General features: G+C 32.0%; 3 protein-coding genes across 5 annotated transcripts; 2 read left to right on the forward strand and 1 right to left on the reverse strand.

Moving 5' to 3' along the window:
• On the forward strand, positions 452-1,858 carry LOC109353059 (cysteine-rich repeat secretory protein 38-like). The gene has a single exon (XM_019595243.1). The coding sequence runs from the start codon at positions 750-752 to the stop codon at positions 1,611-1,613; it is 864 nt and encodes a 287-aa protein (XP_019450788.1). The 5' UTR covers positions 452-749; the 3' UTR covers positions 1,614-1,858.
• Positions 3,559-4,705, forward strand: LOC109353074 (cysteine-rich repeat secretory protein 38-like). The gene has a single exon (XM_019595257.1). The coding sequence runs from the start codon at positions 3,765-3,767 to the stop codon at positions 4,647-4,649; it is 885 nt and encodes a 294-aa protein (XP_019450802.1). The 5' UTR covers positions 3,559-3,764; the 3' UTR covers positions 4,650-4,705.
• Positions 9,830-12,454, reverse strand: LOC109351790 (xyloglucan endotransglucosylase/hydrolase protein 9-like). Of its 3 annotated transcripts, XR_002108280.1 has the most exons (6): positions 12,385-12,454; positions 12,185-12,351; positions 11,682-11,782; positions 11,039-11,232; positions 9,974-10,455; positions 9,834-9,919 (listed from the first exon to the last, which is right to left on the reverse strand). XR_002108280.1 is itself a non-coding variant. In XM_019593415.1 (4 exons), exons 1-4 carry the CDS (start codon positions 12,348-12,350, stop codon positions 10,032-10,034), a joined length of 885 nt encoding a protein of 294 aa, XP_019448960.1. In that variant the 5' UTR covers positions 12,351-12,448; the 3' UTR covers positions 9,830-10,031. The 3 variants fall into 3 exon arrangements, 1 of the variants encoding a protein (XP_019448960.1); XR_002108279.1 differs by having other exon boundaries at positions 12,185-12,448; XM_019593415.1 differs by having other exon boundaries at positions 9,830-10,455; positions 12,185-12,448.

Consider the following 18,044-nt stretch of genomic DNA (forward strand, 5'->3'; position numbering starts at 1 on the left):
GTAGCTGATTAGTGCAGCACATAAAGCTCTCTGCAGTACTGCACTCCATTCATTAGATTTATGTAAACTACCCAAAGAAACAAGTCATGTTAGTTTCTATGGCTAGTTGATTACTTATAAAGTGCTTCCACGACTTCTACCTAGAGGGATCCGAAGGGAATAGATGTATGCAATTTTACTGTCAAAAGTGTTTTTATGATTTGAACTGATCACCTCTAACACACAAGATAGACAACCTTACTATTGTGTCGAGGCTCATCTTCTAGTTGAATATATATATAATTAGACCAACAGCCTTCTATTATTGGTGATTGTCCATAAGTCAATGTTGGCTGTGACTGAATGCTGGTTTTAGTTATCAAATATAATGCACCAATGGTCACTTAGTTGACGAGGGTGTTATTAAGTGAAATTAGAAGGGAAGTAGAAATGATTGCTTTTGGTTTTATCCATGGATTTTTGCTTCTTTGAGAATGTAAAAATAAAGTGGAGAACAAAAACAAAAGCTAAACAAAATCAGTCAATCATATTCTGTCCCTTGCCGGCTATGCAATTTATTTCTCTTAAAACCATGATGCTCTCATACGGTAAGAAAATTAAGGGAAATAAGGTTATAAGTTATAGCTTATAACCATACATCCATATACAAAACAAATATTCTCAGTTTTAATCCTAACAACTAGTCCTATACTCCTATATATAGTGGCACCGCTTTCTTCAACCTTCAATTGAAAACCATAATCAAACACATGGCTTCCCCCAAGTTCTTTCAACTTCTTTTATTAATCTTCACTCTCTTTCACCACACTGTTTCAGGACATGAGCTCATGCATATTTGTTCAGTATCTGCAAATTATTCCACCAATGACCCTTATGAAACAAGCCTAACAGCTCTTCTGAGTTACCTAAACAATGAAGCTCCATCTACTGGCTTTGCCATGGGTTCACAGGGTGAAGGCCTAAACCAAACACATGGCCTTGCTCTTTGCCGAGGCGATCTCTCTTCAACAGATTGTGAGAACTGTGTCTTCCTGGCAAGCAATGGCATAGTCAATGAGTGCCCTCACAATAAAGGTGCTATAACTGTGCATGAAGCTTGCACTGTAAGGTACTCAAACAATAACTTCCTTGGCCAAACGTTGAACAATGTCATGTTATGCACGACTTCCGAAAAGAATGTGAATGGTGTTATACCTGAGTTTGGTCAAAAGACACAAGAGTTTCTCAGCAAAATTTCTATAGAAGCTTTACTACAGCCAAAATTTTACAAGGCTGGAAAATTGGATATTGATATGTATGGCACAGTGTATGGTTATGCACAGTGCAGTGAAGACTTATCACTTACTAATTGCAATAAATGCCTTACAAAATCACTTTCTTATCTTAGAGAATGTGGTGATGAGAAAGATGGAGTGAGTGTATATAGTGGGAATTGCAGAGTGAGATATGAGATTTACCCTTTTCTTAATGATGTAAACTTTTCTACTACTCCTGCTTATGCTCCTTACCCTGGTCCTAATGCAATGTCTCCCTATCCTGCTCCTGAAAGTTCAGCACATGGCTTGGAGTATAGGGTACCCGTTGTTATTGGGTTACTATCACTCTTTTTTTAACCTATTATTATGCTATGATACAGTGAGTAAGGGCACTAGCAGGTAGCAGTGTTCAGTTTCATGCATGGATATGCTTCTTCTACTTTAAGAGTGTAATAATTTGGATACTAGTGTGCATGGTTATGCTTTTTGCTAATTCCTATGCTGTTGTTTTCTTTTCTGGGTGCCTACTAGCTCCTACGTTGTTGATCATTTAAAAGAATACTCATACGTCTCAAGTTTTGACTACCATATATGATAATATATTTATTGACTTATTATATATAAAATGCAAAGGAACAGCCACTATTTTGATAGCTCATTTAACAGAGAGACAAATTACATGCATGTTTCTTCTTTTATTTTTTAATAGCAAAAATATAATTTTTTTATAACAAGAATAAATTTGTCATTGAAAAGGATAAATATAATATTAAAGTTGAGTTTGAGGATCCGTTTTGAAACCTCTACTTATATTAATATCTTAACATATTAAAACTTGTTATGGTTATTTAATTTGTTCAAGAAATATCATTAATAAAAATATTGCTTTCATTTAAATTTGATATTTATTTATCTGGGAGTTTTCTCTCTCTCAAATGTATATCGAAATCATATGTCCGGTGTGAAGAATGTTTTAAATCCAAAAATATTGTAAATATCCATATCTATACCCCATGTTGGGTTCAGTTGTTTCTCTTTTGTTAGAATATGAAAACAGGTTTACCAGTAAACATTTTTTGTTGAAAATTCCGTGCTTCTATAAATCAATTTTGATAAACTGTAAAAGAGATACATTTGATTATTCCCAACAAAAAAAATCAGTTAACTGTTGAGGTAATTCATTATAAACTATGATGGATTTATCAGCTTATATGTACACATTAATTTGGTTTCAAATGCATTCTTTTGATGATGTAAGGAGTTTGAGTTGAATTACCAATATATTGTAGTATATATTTGTTTTTATAGAATGAGTCATATTTGTTTTTAAATTTTGTTAAATATGGAACGTAAATTTTCGTAAAAATTATACAACAATTGAAGGAGTCATATTTATATCTTATTATTTTACTTTTTTTAATGTTAAATTCAAACGCTTACGGCTGAATATAAAGAGCTCAAAAAAGTAACATTGTATTGGAAAAAAGACGTGTTTAATACTTCCAAAAAGTTTGGATTTGGTTTTTCAATGTATCTTTTTATATTTTAATTTCATAGGGGTTGGGCTAACATCACGCTTTATATTCTGCCTCAGTGTGAATGTGTGATTTGTGAATTTAAAATATTGAATATTTATTTGAATAAACCTTTAAAGCATGTTTACAAGAAATCAGGAGTGTGAAAATTTCAGCAGCTTACACTCTAAACATTACTAGTAGAAAGAGGATCCTTTGTCACAAAACAAATATGTTTTCATATTAACGATCAATTATCTTATCACAACTAATATAAAAATATAATTTCATGTTTTTTTTAATTCATTGTCACTTTTTCATTAGAAGAGATAAATATATGAGAGGAAGTCGGCTTAAAAGTCATCTGTACTTACTCTTGCAGTATGCAAGGCTTACACATTGCATAATCAATGAGATGCAAGAATCTGTGATGGGCAATTCGTATACAAGAAAATGCAATGTTTGATTATATTCTCCTAGCTTGTGTGTTAAAAAGTGATAGTTGCTTGAGTATTTGACCAAGGCTGATTCTTTTCATCTAATGTAGTCTACCAAGGGCCATATTAATATGTTATTGAGGACCTTATACTTACGGTTATGTGATTAGTAAAAAGGATTAATCATCCGGAAAGTAAGAGCTTACTTGAATCCAGATTACTTGGAATTCCAAGATTTCTACCCACTAGATTATTTATAACAAAAAACATATTTTATGACAGAAAATTTCGGTGGGACGGTCCAATACTGGCTAAGTAAATTAATAATCCTCTTAAGCTATGCTGCTCATCAAAAGCTAGGGAAGTTAGGCGAAATTAAGATGTCATGTAACTGCACATTAATAAAGAAAACTCAAACTCAGGATTGGTGGCTACTTTTGATTCTATGAAATAGCATCAAAATATGTTTTCATTGTACTACTTTGCCTATAAATTTGAACTGCACCACTCCACTCTGCAGAAATTGAATTGAAAACCATAGCTAAAATATAAAGCAAATGGCTATGTTCAAGTTCTTTTCACTCCTTTTATTAGCATTGAGCCTCTTCCACTATACTGTTTCAGGAGAGAACCTTTTGCATACGTGTTCACAATCTGGAAACTATACCACCAACAACGACCCTTATGAAACAAACCTTAAAGAGCTTTTCAGTTACCTCATCAATGAAGCTCCAACCAATGGTTTCACCATGGCTTCAAAAGGCGAAGGCGAAAACAGAACACAAGGGCTAGCTCTTTGCCGTGGTGACCTCTCACCAACAGATTGTAAGAACTGTGTTGTTAATGCAAGCAGTGACATACTCACATTCTGTCCATATAATAAAGGGGCCATGATTATGCAAGAAAATTGCACTTTAAGGTACTCAAACCAAGACTTTTTCGGTGAAACATTGAACAATGATATGTTATGTATGAAGTCCTCTGAAAATGTGAATATGGGTGAACCAAATATTTCCATTCTGCTTAGTCAAAGGATCCAAGATTTTCTTAGCAAAGTAACTGAGGAAGCTGTGTTGAATCCAAGAATGTATGCATCTGGAAAATCAGAGATTGATGATTTTCACACAGCATATGGTTTGGCTCAGTGTAGTAGAGACCTATCTCGCTTGGCTTGCAAGGAATGTCTTACTCAATCAGTGGCTTTTTTTGCACATCCAGATTGTGGTAAAGGGCAAGTTGGGGTTAAAGTTTATAGTGAGATTTGTAGACTGAGATATGAGTCGAAACCCTTTGTTAATGATAAACCTATTCCTCTTCCTCCAACTAGTTATGATGCTATTTCTCCACAGCCTCAACCGGTTGCCTCTTCACATTGCTTGGATGCTGCAGCGGTTCTCGTCGTCATGGGGTTGTTGTCGCAGTTATTATCTCATCATTTCTAATTTTCTCACACCATTTGTTATACTCGAGGTCTTAAAGATGGATCAGCGGTCGCAGTTAAGGCCGCAACTTGATGGTTTTGGCAGTCTTCATGATTGTAGCTGTATTTTCCTACAATAGTCCTATAACCGTAATTTAAAACCTTGGTTATACTAGTAAATCATGATATTTTTTTCAGTTTTATATCCTTGTCTGTCAAAGAGTTGGGCTGGGTGTTTGGTTAAATGTTTGTATGTTTATCCGTTTTAAAGGTTTTGCTATCAGTTTATTTTCTGTGGTTGGTTGAGTCTTTGGGAGCAATTTTGTTGCTTAATCTTAGATCCGTGGATTCATTTATGTTTGTCCTTTGGATCATAGAATACCAAATATCAATCCTGTTAAAAATCATGGACAGGCTAAATAGACTGTAACGATCAAATCTAAATGAACCAGGCATAAAAAATAGAGTGTGATGATCAAATCTAAATAAACCAGACATACAGGGTGTGAATTGAGTCTTAATTTTTGTTGCACAAAGTGCACTGTCTTACCCATCTACCTGAAAGTCCAGCCTTAAAATTTGACCGTGAACTACATACACTTAAGTGTTCTTAGTTGTAATACATTAATTAACATTTTTGCTTCGAGTTATAACTAGCTTCCAAGTCACATGATGGTATCTTTTGCTTTAAATTCTCTGCATCTAACATTTCTTTTCTCTCTACTGAAGTTTTACCCTTACACCGAGCCACAGAGGCACAAGGTGATCCTCCTTTAAATCCTTTGTGTAACTGTAAATCTGTAATACTGCTACTAATTACATTCATAGCCAACTTATGAACAAATTTAAACGTCACAATTTCCTCCCTAGTGTTCAAAGTTTCATTAAATTGGTTTTCAAATCTTTTGTGAAGCTTACGAAAACTGCTGCAAGTAAAATCAAGCAACTATGTCCTAACGAGAAGGAAGCTACCTTTAATTTAATTTTTTTTTAAAGTATTCCAACCAGCCTTTATCTTTGGTGGCAGAAAAAATCGAAAAATAATGCTAATCAATACACAAAATACAAGTTCTTAAAATTGTGAAGTTTGTTGCAAAACCTTACCCCAAAGGCTGCTTCAAGTTCTTCAAATTTAGCCACAGGAAGCACTGGCTACAACAAATATGCAGAACATTTATGCTATGGCACAGTGCATAAGAAAGTAGTGTCACTTTTAATGACTAGATATTGCTGTAATAAGCTGAGTCCTTTATTGTACAAATATAATAAGACATGAAAAACCCATCTTATCACTTTTTGCTTGTGCAGGAATGAAAGCACTGGCAAAAAATTGTTATTGTGGTGACCCCTGTACCTGTTGGTTCAATACGGATCTTTACCATTGGAGATGAAGATCACTTGTCCCAAATGGTGTCTCACTTCATATCTTAAGTCACCCAGAGTTCTATATTTTATTATTTTTTGTTTTTAAAATTTTTATTTTTATCCACGTATTAATATATAATTGACTTGGGATAGAGAATTGAACACCATTGAACACAAGTAATCTCCATCCTTACTATTGGTGGTTGCTTATTATGGGAAAAATTAAAGAAAAGAAAATCTGGTAATATATAGTCAGTGAGTTTTGATTTTGTGTTGTGATTATCTGACATTTTTATTTTATATAACTACCTCTATTTGTTTGCAGTGAAGCAACACTAGCACTATAAAATACTTCATCAGTACTTAAAATTATAAGAAAATCTGAAGCCATTTATATGAAGAAAACAATATGTTATATTGGCAGATAATCTTCACGTAGAAGATAAGAAAGGTGTTGATTCTCATCTGTTTAGTTTAAGTACCCTCAAGGAGGTACATGATATTAGTAGAAATAGTTCGGAGGCTACTTTATGTGCATGAAGATTCTCAACTTAGTATTATCCACTGGGATTTAAGAGCTAGCAATATTCTTTTGGATGAGAATATGAATCCAATTTACACTCTGGCAGCTCTTATGTTTTAGTGATTCACATACTTGAGGAACTAACTAAGAGGCTTTGAGTGTATTTGGTGGAAACCCAAGAGCTTTATTAGCTAAGCATCAGCTGTGCCATAAGATATAGTAACAGTAAAAAGTTCATGCATATTAAACACTATGGTGAGCATGGGTCAGGTTGGGACGGGTTAAAGTTTATCCTTATCTACTCTAAATATTAGTTGGATCACCTTTTTGATCCCGGACTCGGCACTAGATCAGAAGCTAACCTGACATTAAATAGCGATCGGATCAGCCTTTAAACCCGACCTAATCCTGGTTCAATTAAATATACTGCATACTCATCTTAGATAACCTTTCAAGCCTAACTTAACTATTTTGTTATTGATGATAATAGACAAAAAAAAAAAACCACTTAAAAAACTTATCATGACATTGAAAACCATATATGGGCTCAATTGGGTGTCTACATTTTGGTTAAAGTACATTAATTTAGATGATATGATTAGTGGTTATAAAGGTCATTACACTTAATTAATAAATTTATATCAAAATTTGATCTAAATTTGCACATTATAGAATCCTCTCCTACTACTCATTGGGTGTGGCTCCTGTCCCTTAATCATTTTCTCTCATCCCTCATGGAAGATGGTCCATAAGGGACACAGATCACCTGTCCCCGTTCCTGTCCCCGTTCCTGTCCCTATTCCTGTCCATTTTCCTGTCTCGGTCCAATAAAAAATTGACACTTTATTAAAAAAGAAAAATTTAAAAACTTAAAGTAACATATGTGCATTACTTGGAAAAATCCTATTGACTTAGGATATGGGGACACACTGATTTTGGACAGGTGATCCCCATTCGATAACCGCCCCTTTCAAAACGGGTGAATCCATCATCACCTTTCAAGCCTCCACCCTCTGAAAATCAAACGTTCCAAGGGCCCATCAAGGTATTAATCAAATGAATTATTAAAATTGTTGAGTCAACCACACTAATTGCAGCACATGTTTCACATCTTTGTCTATACATGTTATTTAAAGGTACCCCACAAGGACCATGATAATGTCCTTGTTCCTAAATTGGAAAGGAAGGATTTGAACATGATAATGTTACGTTTAACCAGGAAATTTTTTAATTTTCTAACAAATATATAAAGTTCTGCATTAAAAAAGATATCACTTACATGATAAGTGTGCCCCTTTTTCATTAATATCATATATTCCTTACAAAAGAATACTCTCAAAGTGTGATGGAGATCACATATCCCGAATGGTGTCTCGTTTTCTGTCCTAAACCAATCATAATATTATCTTTAATACTTTTTATTTTTTTTTAAATTCTTTTATTCATATGTCAACACATGATTAATTGTAATAGAAAAGGGACACCACTAAAAATAGGTGATCACGTGATTATAGATTAGAATTGTAGAATCCTTTTATAAATGGCACTGTTATAAATATCTAATACGTGTTTGCTTTCAATTTGTTCATGCATCTAACTGTGTGGCCTCTCTTCTTTTGTTGAAAAGTGAAACTTACCTTATCTCAGACAAAAAATAACCACAGAAACGATAAAACAGTCTATCCAGGAATTTCTCACACAGTTAGGTATCTTGCTACTGAAAATTCAGTAAATTTCAGTAAAGATCGTCCCCACCAAAGAAAAATGGTTACATGATATGAAAACATTACCCCACATAGCTAGTTCAGTCTATGCCCTTGATTCTTTAATTCTTTTGGTCCACAATGCTAGCTTCTATTTGTTTAATTATTTGCTTTTCTTCCATAGCAGGGTCCAATTCTGCTCCACTCACTCCCCTCATCATCAAACGTTTACTTTGTTTCAAACAAAAACTATTTGCATATAGAATGGGAAGAAATCCAAAAACACATTATAATTTAATTACTGTAATTTACTCAGTAAACTTTTAAAATATGTAACAAAACTCCTAAACCCAAGTTTGGGTGCAAATTTTCTATATCTACAAACAGCATTAACGGAAAACGTGCAAGTGCTTCTCACATGATCTAACTAGCCTTTTAGTTTGTATTATTATTATTTTGCTATTTTGACAATCATTTTCTTCAACATCAAAACATGAAAAAACAAAAGAAAAAACTCATGTAATAACATGACATTAGTCTAGTGATGTAAGTCTTTTAGATTAATAGGATAAACAAAAAGTTAAAGATTCAATTTCTAGGAATAATATTTATTGGGAGAAACAATTACGCACTCAAAATAGATTAATTTTTTATTCAAAAGTAAAGAACTATTCTTAGTAGTTAAATAATTTAAGTTACCAGAGTCTAAGGAACAAAAATGATAAGCACCTAGCTAGGTCCAAACATCGATTTATCTCCTCCCCATAAAAAGTTTGTCTATTAAAAAAATAAAAATGAAAAACCCATCACTTGCATGTTTTCTATTTTTTTAATGTTTAGAGCAATTTGCACCCAAACCTCAGTCTAAGAATGTTAATGATGTTTTTTAATAGAATAAAGTTCAAGGAGTGTTTTGGATTTTACCCGGTAAAATAAATAAAAATGATATTGAACATCGGCAAAATTGAATTTCATTACACGCCTAGGAGCTGTCTGTTGCTATAAAAAGTTACTCTCTTAAGGATGATCTAAGCAATGTTTTAAATTATGCAAACAATGTTATAAAACCCTAGCAACGGAGAAGTGTTATTTTTAGCATGAAATAATGTATATTCTCAAAAGAAGCTATATTAGATGGAATTATTATAGAACACAAACTTCTCACTCCAAACATGAAGGGAGAATTACCCGCTGCCATTAAATTAAGTTCCATGATGGGTGTAAACTTAAATATGCAAATTAAAGTTCTGAAGCTGATCCAAGTAGTGACATTTGTTAGTAAACAGTGATGAAATTCGATAATGTGAATGAAGCCGTGTAATTGGAATTATATTTTCCATTTAATTTATAAATCCCACGAGGAAATCACTATCCAACCCGTGAGCTTGTGGTGCCCACTGCCATGTAGATGCGAATGTGGAATAGTCCTCGTTGAAAGCGAGACACACTCACTGTCTCAAGAAAACTAGTATCATATCCAATCACTATTAAATTCACCTCTATCAAAGTGCCTACTCTAGGGACTAGTTCTGTAGATTTCACCATTAAACATGACCCACTTGTTCTGTTCTATCCAAGATTTCACAGTTCTTCGGAAATAAACTAATTAAACAACAATTTACAAGAAGAAAAATATTTCACATTATGCTATGGCAATATATTACAATGGTGAAACATGAAGAACATGTTCCATAACTTGTTCACATCACTCATAATTTTCCAATAGTTCACATCATTCATAGTTTTCTCACCCACCCTATTTCCATTACTTCCCTTATTTCCACTACTTCCCTCAGAAGCTATAACCCTTCCTTCACTGGTGATGGTGATGAACACACTCAGCTGGTGTAACTGGGAATCTAGCAGTGTCAGAGCAATAGTCATAAACCATATGTTTGGCCCTAACCCACATAAGTTGGTGGATCTGGTGCAAGTTGAGCACAGACAATGTAGGCTCATCCCACCAATATTTCCTATCAACACTGCTGCTACACCTCTTGGAGTTTTCAATTGCAGCCACAGATACAAGGCACTCACAGGCTTTGATTTCAAAGGACTTATATGTAGCAAAGAATGGTGCATGGCTCCAATCTGTTTTCACACGACCTCCCTGTGTAGCCCAATCATCTGCATTCCATATAGAACTATATACCCCCATTGGTTGGTCCTTGGGATAAGGAATTCCCTTGTGTTCCATATTTGTATGCACTCGAATTGGTGTCTCATCTATTAGAAATCTGATCATATAAAAAATTGTACAACTAAAATCACAACCTAAATTTAAAGTCATCAACAAAAAAAGTAATATAACATATATAGTATTATTTAGAAATTTCCTAATAGAAATTTGATTTATTTATTTAGTACTTCAGGATTTCTAGAATTATTTAGAATTTTCATATTAGAAATTATGATTATGCTAGATTGCGTGTCCAAAACCAATTGCTAGAAAGAGGAAATTGACCTGTCTGTAGTAATGTATTATGCACAGTCTATGGTAATGACATTCATTATCCAAAGATTCCATCTGCTTTTTCTCATGGTTTTATTTTTGCGTGACCCATCGGAGACACAATGATCCAAGCTTATGATAGCTCAACCACCAGTGGTAAAAGCAGGTCAATTTCATGTTTTGTTCACAACTTTTCAGAGCCACAGTAGCAGATTCCCATTCTTAATTTCCTCAACTTTTATTATTGAACTTCACTAGTTTAAGTTTTTATATGAACTCAAAAGTTAAACAAAAAAGTAACTTTAGCTTCTTTAGTTTAATGCAAATATGCAATATATGTTAATTAACAAGGAGAATGAGGTGCTTACACGACTTGACGTTGGTTCCAAAAGATGGAGTATGAGTGAAAGTCCCTGGTGGGATCAAACCATAGGTCTAGTCTCTGCTCTCTATTGCCCACACCATTTACATACACGTTGGTTTGTACAGAGTAAGGTTCTCCAGTGGTGTTGCCCAAGAACTCAAAATCAAACTCATTATGAGTTGGACCGTCCGATGACATCTATTACATCACACAATTTAATCACCAACGTTAGATTCATTTACCAGATTCCTCAATAATTGAAACAAATATATATGTATATAGTCAATTCAACAGCAGAATAATGACAAAGGTTGATCATAGTGAAAATGAAGGTCCCCCCAATTAAATTTAATCAAGTACTATACTGTTGTTTCGTGGGCTGGAAATTAATGATAAAGGTAATAAATGCATGTATTAATTGGACTTGATTACTTGACGTCATTCCGGGGTACTATACTATCTTACACTTGGTCAAGGTTAGATGCATTGAACTTAATTGCTTTATAAAGTATGGTTGATTTTTTATTTATGGGTTTAATACTTTAATATGACACTGATTAAGAAATTCAAAAGGATGCAATTCTAAATTTACTAGCTAGTGACCTATGCTTGTAATATAAGGACTAGTAATCATTTTGTTCACTTACATAGAAAGCAGTAACTGTCCCAGCAGAGTCACCTTCCACAAGCTTAAGCTGTATGGTCACTTTTCCAAACATATATTTGCTTTTCGATCCAAAAGCAGCCCCTGAAGTGTCCATCCAAGTCATCATTGATTGATAAAAAAGAACCAAGATTAATCATAAATATAATGTTGTGTTGATTTTTAATTAAATTTATTTCAGAGCATGTACACAAAAAAGGAAGATACTAAATATAATAATAAGAATATAAGTATGGTGTCAAATATGATAAATGGAGTACTCCGCACAAATAAACAGCTGATAGAAGAAACACCATTCTATTATTTTATCGACTACAGAGAATCAAACTAAAGATAAAAATAAGTTAATAATATCATACTGAATGGGTTAGTGAAATTAAAAAATGGTGGAAGGATTGGACTAATAAGCTTTAGCTAAAAAGAAAATGATGGTGGAAAAACATGGTTAATTTGAGAGTTATAGAGAAAAGAAAACGATTGTTTTACCGGAATGATTATCAAGTTTGAGTTTGAGGAAATCTCCTTGATGAACTAAATGATCAGAAGCCCAGGTAGATTGAAAAAGTTGATCAAACTTGGAAGACACAGCCATAGCCACCCCCAACAAAACAAGACACACAAACAACCTCAAAAACCCAGAAACCTTAGACATTTTAATCAGTTGCAATAGTGCAGAGAAAGAAGACTGAGAAAGAAAAAGAGAACAGAGTGAAGCTTCTATTATGAGTCACTCTAGTGTAGTGTGAAGAGCCTCGTTGGAATATCGTTGGATTTTATAGACAAAAAAAATTGAATTTCAATTAGGATTATTACAACTGGCTTGTGACTTGTAATGGAAGCCCCTTATGTACACATCACCGAACTAAGAGAGTGCCACATAAGCTACTAGTATGGATTATACATAAGGTTACTCACTCTCTTCAATATAAAACGTGCCGTTACCGTGACAGCTGGACAAAACTGTTTATTCAATCAATCTCTCTGATCGAGTAGCTCCAGTGGGCACCCACTACCGTGTCAGTGTTGTAGCCTATAGCAATGGATAACTTTCATTACAAATGTTACTCGAGAGTACTATTGTCCTATCAACATTAATATTATATTATTATCCACTCCTATCAAAATTAAAATATAAAAACTAAATTATTTACTTTTATTATACTCAAATTATTTGAGTAATTAAAGATATTTGATAATTTCATTTAATATATTGTTTCAAAAACTCAAAAAAGTCATATATATTAATAAAATGAAAACACTGACTTTGTACTGGAAAATAGATATTTAATATATTAAAAATGTTTGCCCTATTTTTTCAAATGCTAATTTACATTTTTTAAATTTATTATTCTAAGGAAATTTTCATGTCCACAAAACCCATAAGGAATTATTTGAGATAAGGACTAGCCTTCCATACTTACAGAGTTACACCTGGGAAGAGAAATAAACACTACAAAAGAATCTGAAAACAATCTGACATATTATTAAGTTGAAAAACAATGCTCTAACACTAATTTGAAACACTCAAATAGTCAAATACATTGATTGGAGAGAGTAATATTATTTAAACAATCTAAATTTAATATTTTTAAAACTTATCTAAAAATCAAACCACAAATTAGTAGACAATATCAATTCCACATTTCTACCCAACACAACTGCAGAACAACCACCAACGCACTCGCATCAGCACACGCCATTGCTAGTTTTGCTATCAATGTACAACTGCACAAGGAAGTAATCATTATATTTGAATATAAATTTTTATTTCTTAAATGCACTATCCAGTATATATCTACTTCATTTACTTTTTATATTGCTGTTTTAAGAAAGTTTTTATTTCTATTTAATTATCATTTTCAAAGTTTAAAATAAATAAATTTATATTATTATCCATTTAATAATATAATTACCCATTTATTAATTATATTATTATCCTCATTTTTTGGGAAGAATAAAATTTAGCAACGAATAAGTGAATATAAAAACTGGCAATGGCATGGTATAAAAACAATCATAATTGTTTTTTGTTCTAATCCTCGCACCGGATGCAATCATGAGACTAACTTTTACAGCGGCCATTTTTTTCATCCAGAAGACTTAAACTCGAAGAATTAAGTATTACCAATTGCGTTGGTAAAAATAACAATAATAATTTGATAAAACATATAAATTAATAATTTTATATGTTGGTACAAAGCAGCACACTTAAAAAAAATGTGATCGTTCCAAACAACAGTACCGGCCCATAAGTATTCATTAAGTTGTATGCAGTCTGAGTATTGATTAGAATTGAAGAACAAGGAAAGCGTAGGGTACTGTTATGTCTCGTTTTTTGCTTTTGCTGACGGTATTTCCAGCTGGACTGTACAAACGCACTTCTTTATTCATCACGGAACCACTTCCTTTAAAACTGATATATTCATTTTTATACTCACTATGTGTATACACATCTTATTTCTTTATTTAAACCATTGAGATATGAGTTATTCATTAATGGTATATTTTATATATGACATTAGTGAAAAAATTATGCACTTCATATTTTATTTGTATTATTTTTTAAATAGTCAATAATTATTAAAAATAAATGATGAATAATAGTTCAATATTATACAAAGTTCATACAATGTTAGTGAAAACATTTTTCCTCATTGATTAAAGAGATTAGTTTATTAAATATAATATTAGTTATAAGAAATACCATTGAGTTATATATACAATGTTTTTAAACATTTTGTTAACACTTTATGCTTACGTCATACACATATTTGTGCAGATGTTTTGCGATACGAAAATTTCTGGACATGTGCAGTATTCTAAACATGAATTGAAATATTCTACTTGGAATGGGCTAGTGCCGTTGACAGATAGCAGATTTTAATAAGATCATGCTCTCTTCATTTTACTAGAGAATATATTTTATTTCGTAATTATTTTTTTGAAATTTTAAAAAATACTCCTATTCGTCCTTAATTTAAGCTATCATTATTTTGTTGGTTATTTCATAGTATCCTATATAGAAAATTTATTACTTTTTCCTCTTTGTTCAAAAATAATAAGCTTGTAATTTTTTTAATAAATTATATTCATCGTTAATCTAGTAGTATAAGATAATGACAAATTTTAAAGAATAAAAAAAGAAATCACAAAATATTTTTCAGAATTTTAATAAAATTAATTGTAATATTAAAATATATGTTTCTTCTTTTTATGTGTATTTTATAATTAAACATTACACGAAGTGTGTACCAAAAAAACATTACACGAAGTACTTTATTAATTTTAGATGGGGTATTTTAACTTCAATTATGTCTGACACTTTTATCTTCCCTAAGCCACTTCATTGATAGTTTGATACATATAAGCTTGGCTTCAAGTTCAAGGATGCTTTAACCATGATTAACACTACCATGGTGATACCTTGCCTTTTCTAGGATTATGACTTATGAGTGCTTTCCTAACACATAGGACCAAAACTAAATTTGAATTGGTTGGCCCTTGCTACTTTTATGAAAGTCTGAAACCCTTTTCCCATTTGATTCAATTCCCCCCTCCTTTCTCTCATGAATACCGTAATACACCTAGTTATATTTGTTCCAATTTTATATATTTCATTTTATAGAATTAGTATGTATTTATATTTATGATAATGTTTAATTTAAGATGAAATATGTGATTAATTAATATATTGGTGATGATTAATTATGATTATATGTTTTTTAAAAATAAATAATGTTAAAGGTAAAACAGGAAGTGAAAAATTATATCATAATAAAAGTTACATCATATTCTATCTTTATATATAGTATATGTATATAGTATAGATATATTTACATTTTAGATGTAACATTTATTATTTTTTCTTCATTCATCTCATTAAAATATTTAACTATCTTTATTTTCTGTTGTTATTATTGGTATTATCATGGACAATCAATTAACATTATTAAATAAGAGTAAGATTATAGTTTTATAATATTTTTAAAAAAAATTATGAAAATGATTGTAAGTTGAGTTTTGTTGAAAGTGTGAGTTATTTTTTTAAACTGTCTTCATATATAATTAGGCCCCGTTCAACATGGTCAACTGAGCAAAGGCAATTATTAGCAGGAATTCACCGCTGTTGACATTGTTAGTGAGGCTACAATCAAACAACCTAAGTATTAATTTAATAGTATAAACTTCGTTAGATCTGAATAATCATAAAACAAAGATTCAATTTCTAAAAGTAACGTTTGTTAAGAAATACCGTTATATACTTCAAAAAGATTAGTTCCTTGTAAAAAAATGAAAAAATACCAAATTTTTTAGGTATATTTCATATCAATTTTTTTTTTCTGAACTAAACTCCCATTTATGGTGTTAACTAATTTATTGAATAATAATAATAAACAGACAACCCATCTTGTTTGAGAAGTCTGAGTCATGAGTTATTACGTGATTTGGAAGACCTAAGTCCCCATATTGGACAAAACTAAAGCAACATGGTGTTTTAAAAGTCCCATTTTGTTTGTCAAAAAAAGAATAAATATGGCTTAATAATGATCAAGTTAGGTCATATAAAAAATTAAGGAGTAAAATGGGTCCATGAAAAGTGATTTATCCATTAATAGAGGAACTATCCTGAGTAGTTTTCGAAAAGTGGGTATTCAATCTTATAATTAAAATGTAAAAGCTTATAGAGATGAAATGATGACGCGGTGCTTAAAGTTACTTTAGGTGCATTTGTTTTGTCCGTATTGTACAATAATTGTACGGTTCATAATTAGGCCTGTTTCATGATGAGGTAGAGAAAACATGGAGTTGCGCAGATCCACAAAGTATATAGAAGTCACTTCACTATTTATTGTTTTCCAAAACTTTACATCCATTTGTAAAAATCTGGGATTAGATATTTATTATATATTGTATTCAGAACACTTCCCATTTTTAGTACAGTTGGAGAACGTGAGGCAGATATAAGAAATAATATAAGAATGGGGACTTCAAAACCAGAGTTGACGTATTCTACCATGTTCCTCTACATTTTTCACCCCTAGGAAAAAGCTAGATTAAGAATGAACATCAGGGATAACATTGGAAGGTGAAGTTTTACCTCTTGTATCTCTACCAAAAAACAAAACTCCCATGACCATTATAGTATGTTTATTATTACCACCACATAGATGTTATTATAACTTGGGGGCGCACATCAAACATGAGATAAGATAAGAGTTTATCTCTTTTTATGGTATATCAAACATTCAAGCTTTCTATAAATCTCTTTCATAATAAAATATGAGGAGAGCTTATACAATTCTTTTAACCTCAGCCCTAATGGCTAAGTATAAACAATTAAAAGTGTTAAAGAAATATAAGTATCCGACATGGATAATTTTTTGGGTTTTCAATATTTGAATTAGCTTAATAAGGTTTTTCAAGTCTAGAAGGATTGAAACACTTGAGTGTTCACATATTACCAAACCCGATATTTACATCAGCATCAATATTGTAGGACGGTAAGAATGAATAGAAGTAAAACTATAAGTGTGATGTAATGCTACGAGTGAAGTAGCATATGGGACCTTATAGAAGCTAAGCAATGAATGCCAAAATTTGCAAATTTGTGTGAGTATGAGTTGGAAGCAGGCCAGTTTTTACTTGTGAGAATAGACATCTCTTTTTTTAGCATTCACCACTGTCTAACACTTGCTTATATCACTATCTTCCCATCACGCCATCTTATATTGCATTATTTCTTTTGGTTTCTTCTGCATAACACTATCAAACCTTGTAGGTTTGGCCAATTCTACAGTATTCAGTTTTTTTCTTCAATCAAAGTATTGTCACGATCACGTTTGCCTAATGTATTACCTTTATTCTAAAATTATTTATTTGTTGTCTCTATTTCGATCACAATCACAACAAGTTTGCTACAGTTCAAGTATTTTTGAGGTCAATAAAATATAATATTAAATAGAAGTGTAAGTTTAAATGAGAACCCATACTCATTCTTGATCTGACGTTCATTTGTGCTCATGGTGTTTAAAGAGGATATCAAAATTAGGTTGTTCGTGTACCCATCGAATTAATTAAGGGGAAAACTATTTATCAGTGGAGATTACAAATAGGCCTTTGGTAATTTATTTTAGTATAATTATATTCCAAATAATGAGGCAGGTTCATTAAACCATGGTTATAAAATAAATTAACAGTTTTGTAAGTTGTGTTTGATGGTGGATTATCATAGTGGGAAGTTGTTCTATCTTCAAAATGGCCACTGATGAAGAGTACCTGTTAATGGATTGATAAAATTAAAAATAGTGATAATGGATTGTTGGAGAGTAGTTTGGGTGTTGAATCC

The sequence above is a fragment of the Lupinus angustifolius genome, chromosome LG07 (assembly GCF_001865875.1).
Source record: "Lupinus angustifolius cultivar Tanjil chromosome LG07, LupAngTanjil_v1.0, whole genome shotgun sequence".
NCBI lineage: Eukaryota > Viridiplantae > Streptophyta > Magnoliopsida > Fabales > Fabaceae > Lupinus > Lupinus angustifolius.

Excerpts from the sequence above, each read along its gene's own strand:
- LOC109353059 (XM_019595243.1), top strand. The coding sequence starts at position 750 with ATGGCTTCCCCCAAGTTCTTTCAACTTCTTTTATTAATCTTCACTCTC.
- LOC109353074 (XM_019595257.1), top strand. The coding sequence starts at position 3,765 with ATGGCTATGTTCAAGTTCTTTTCACTCCTTTTATTAGCATTGAGCCTC.
- LOC109351790 (XM_019593415.1), bottom strand. The coding sequence starts at position 12,350 with ATGTCTAAGGTTTCTGGGTTTTTGAGGTTGTTTGTGTGTCTTGTTTTG. Across the intron at positions 11,233-11,681 it reads GGACAGTTACTGCTTTCTAT|ATGTCATCGGACGGTCCAAC; the intron begins GTAAGTGAACAA and ends GTGATGTAATAG. Across the intron at positions 10,456-11,038 it reads TGGAACCAACGTCAAGTCGT|ATTTCTAATAGATGAGACAC; the intron begins GTAAGCACCTCA and ends TTATATGATCAG.